The 2,954-nt window shown below is 32.9% G+C and overlaps 1 protein-coding gene across 2 annotated transcripts in view; it reads left to right on the forward strand.

Moving 5' to 3' along the window:
- The window catches only part of LOC109361250 (cleavage and polyadenylation specificity factor subunit 3-II), a 14,313-nt gene extending 12,104 nt beyond the window's left edge, over positions 1–2,209 (forward strand). The window contains exons 12-13 of one of the 2 annotated variants that reach the window (XM_019606644.1): positions 391–487; positions 1,336–2,209. In XM_019606644.1, coding sequence (XP_019462189.1) covers positions 391–487; positions 1,336–1,773 — 535 coding nt within the window. In that variant the 3' untranslated portion in view covers positions 1,774–2,209. The remainder of the gene's footprint in view (positions 1–390; positions 488–1,335) is intronic. The other variant, XM_019606643.1, reaches the window with a different exon arrangement.

Raw genomic sequence — 2,954 nt, forward strand, 5'->3', positions numbered from 1 at the left:
CCTTTTTACTAAAAACAAGTCTCCTTTCTACTCATATTTTTTATGATTCTTTCCAATCCCTTTCTCTTTGATTAGGAGAATTTGGAAGTTATTGAGGTTTTTTTATAGGAGAGTTCCTTATTAGTCTGGGAGTCCAGTTTTTTGAGGCGTCAATAGCCTTGTTATTGGTTTCCAATATCAAGATTTTGCTTGGTCTCTTTATATTCAGCTTCTTCATTTTGTGGCTTTATATTTCTACATTATCTCAACCTTCCCCCATTCCTTTTCCAGTCTTTCTCAGATTTCCCGTTCTTTTCAAGAGAAAGTTATACTTGAATGTATCCTATTTTATATATTGCAGTTTAGATATCAATTGTGTTTTATAAATCCATTAATTTGTTATTCTTGTAGCTTTTGTGTGGCTGGAACAGTAGGACATAAATTATTGTCAGGTAAGCTCACCAAAAGTGATCTAGGTCCTGATTCAGAAAAAGATATCCATTGCCAGGTACGTACTTATCTCCTATCCATTTGTTTACCAGGTGATATATCTTCTGTACAAGCAATTCATTATTCTTAAGAACTTAAGCTTATAAACTTTCCATCTGGGTAGACAAAAAGCGTAAGCAGCTTATAAATGTAATTATCTGCCTATTGATTGAGAAATAAGATGACAAGTTTACTGAAAGCAGGAGAAAGAATCTCTTCACTTCCATCATTGATTATATTAGTCTAAATTTCTAAGAGCAAGTATATGACAAACAACTGTTATTTTGGTTCTTTCCATCTGGATAAACAAAACTGCACGTCTTTCTAACTGTTATGGTAGCTCCCCGCCCTGTTCTCCTCCTTCATGGCAGAGAATATGATGGGCAACTACAAGGATACTGCCTGTGATGTTGCTCGGTTAACCCTATGCCAGACAGGCATAATATGGTCGGTGTAGGGTGGCGTGGAAGAGCAGCCCTAGGGTTGCTTGGATCAGATTAATGCCGTGTCAGCCCACTGTACGGTTGGCCTAGGTACTCAGCCAAGAACAGGTTTCATGGGTGAAAACTAATTTTTAAGATAGTGCTCTACTTGAGCTAAATGCTTGTGTCCTCTGCTGAATTTCCTTTATCTATCACAGAATTGGTTAAAACTTCTGTTTTAGAAATAAGGGCAAGATTATATCCTAATACTATTGAAATAATGTTTCTCTTGTCTTGCAAATGCTTGGATTCCGGAAAAGGTTAATGTACATTATAAATTTTAGTATATAAACTTCACATTAAAAAGTGTAAAATACAATTTGGCGTGAAATTAAATTCATTTTATTTAGTCTTAAATAATTTGACTAATGTCTATAATTGACAGGTTCATCAATTGGCTTTCAGTCCTCACACCGATTGTAAAGGGATAATGGATCTTGTGAAATTTCTCTCCCCCAAGCATGTTATGCTAGTACATGGCGAGAAGCCTAAGATGATTTCTCTTAAAGAAAAAATTCATTCTGAATTGGGGATTCCGTGTTATTATCCTGCAAATAATGAAACCGTACGCATTCCTTCAACTCACTATGAGAATGTTGAAACATCTGACAGCTTCGTCCGAAGTTGCTCAAATCCGAACTTCAAGTTTCAGAAATGCAGTTCACTGGACACATGTAACTCTACTTTGAGTGACAGAAACTTAATGCCGGAGCTTCAAGTGAAAGATGAAAGGGTAGCAGAAGGAATTTTAGTCGTGGACAGAAACAAAAAGGCGAAGATAGTACACAAAGATGAGCTTTTGCTCACGTTGAGTGAAAAGTAGAAAAGGGTTTAGTTTGCATATTCTTGTCCTGTACATATTGAATGAATAGCTTAAATATCAAGTCCTCTTCAATCAATTCTCATATTCAAAGCTTTGTGGCCAGCATCAGATTAGAAAGCTTTCAAGGAAACTAATTTCAGCAATGGAGGATCTAAGTGCTGCAATATAGAGCACATAGTTCTGTCATATTTATGTCAGAGATCTTTATATGAATCTACAATTTGAAAGAGAATCAGTTGAAATTGATAGGTGTTGGTCATTCTATTTTTTCTTTGCAAGTGTTAGATATAGAGAATAGACTATATGCAAAATATTGTCCAATTTTTGGAAATGGATTCAATGGTGTATCTATGAGACTATGAAAACGTTCAAGGATTTGGTAATTTCAACATTTAGCAGCGAAGAGAATCATTATGATTGTTTATTTGATCCTTTACTAGTTTTATATAATTTTATAGTGATTACTTTTTAGGCAAATAGTATGGTTGTGAATAATAATTGTTTGGTGCAATCCATTAATCATATGGCTTTGGATCTTATTTATTTATTTATAAACTTGGCTTTTGAGATTAAAAGTGCAAGACGAACAAGATTCCTCTTAGTTATAGTGAATTAAGATCTATAAAAAAGAAGAAAAAACATTAAGTTCTCAATCCATATTAACTAATAAATGGTGTATATACCTTAGACATTGTATTCATTTTGGCATCAACAGATATATTCATATATTAGTACCAATTTAGAATGCCTATATTGGGATCAAACAAGTATTCAGAATACCCTTTAGTACCAAAAAAGCATTAAGATTCTTAAATTAGAGTCAAGTTCTATGATGAGTGCCACTTATTTTCTAGTTTAATTTCCACTAATAATAGTCACTCATTTACTATTATGCAATTTTTCCTAGTTATTAATATAATAACACAAATGTTAACATATTAGTGGATATATTTATAATTAATACACGGTTCATTATGGACATGGCAAGTCTCTCACATAGCCGAGGTACATATCTTTTGTAATTGGTTTTAGTAGGAAAAAAAAATGAGATTTCTGTTTTAAAATTAAAAATATAACAAACACCTGTGATAAATATTATATAGAATCAGTTTTGCATAAAATAAACTTCACATTATTGCTTATAATTATTTTCCCTTACATCATCATCCTTAAACTGAAAT

This window comes from Lupinus angustifolius, chromosome LG11, assembly GCF_001865875.1.
Source record: "Lupinus angustifolius cultivar Tanjil chromosome LG11, LupAngTanjil_v1.0, whole genome shotgun sequence".
Lineage (NCBI taxonomy): Eukaryota > Viridiplantae > Streptophyta > Magnoliopsida > Fabales > Fabaceae > Lupinus > Lupinus angustifolius.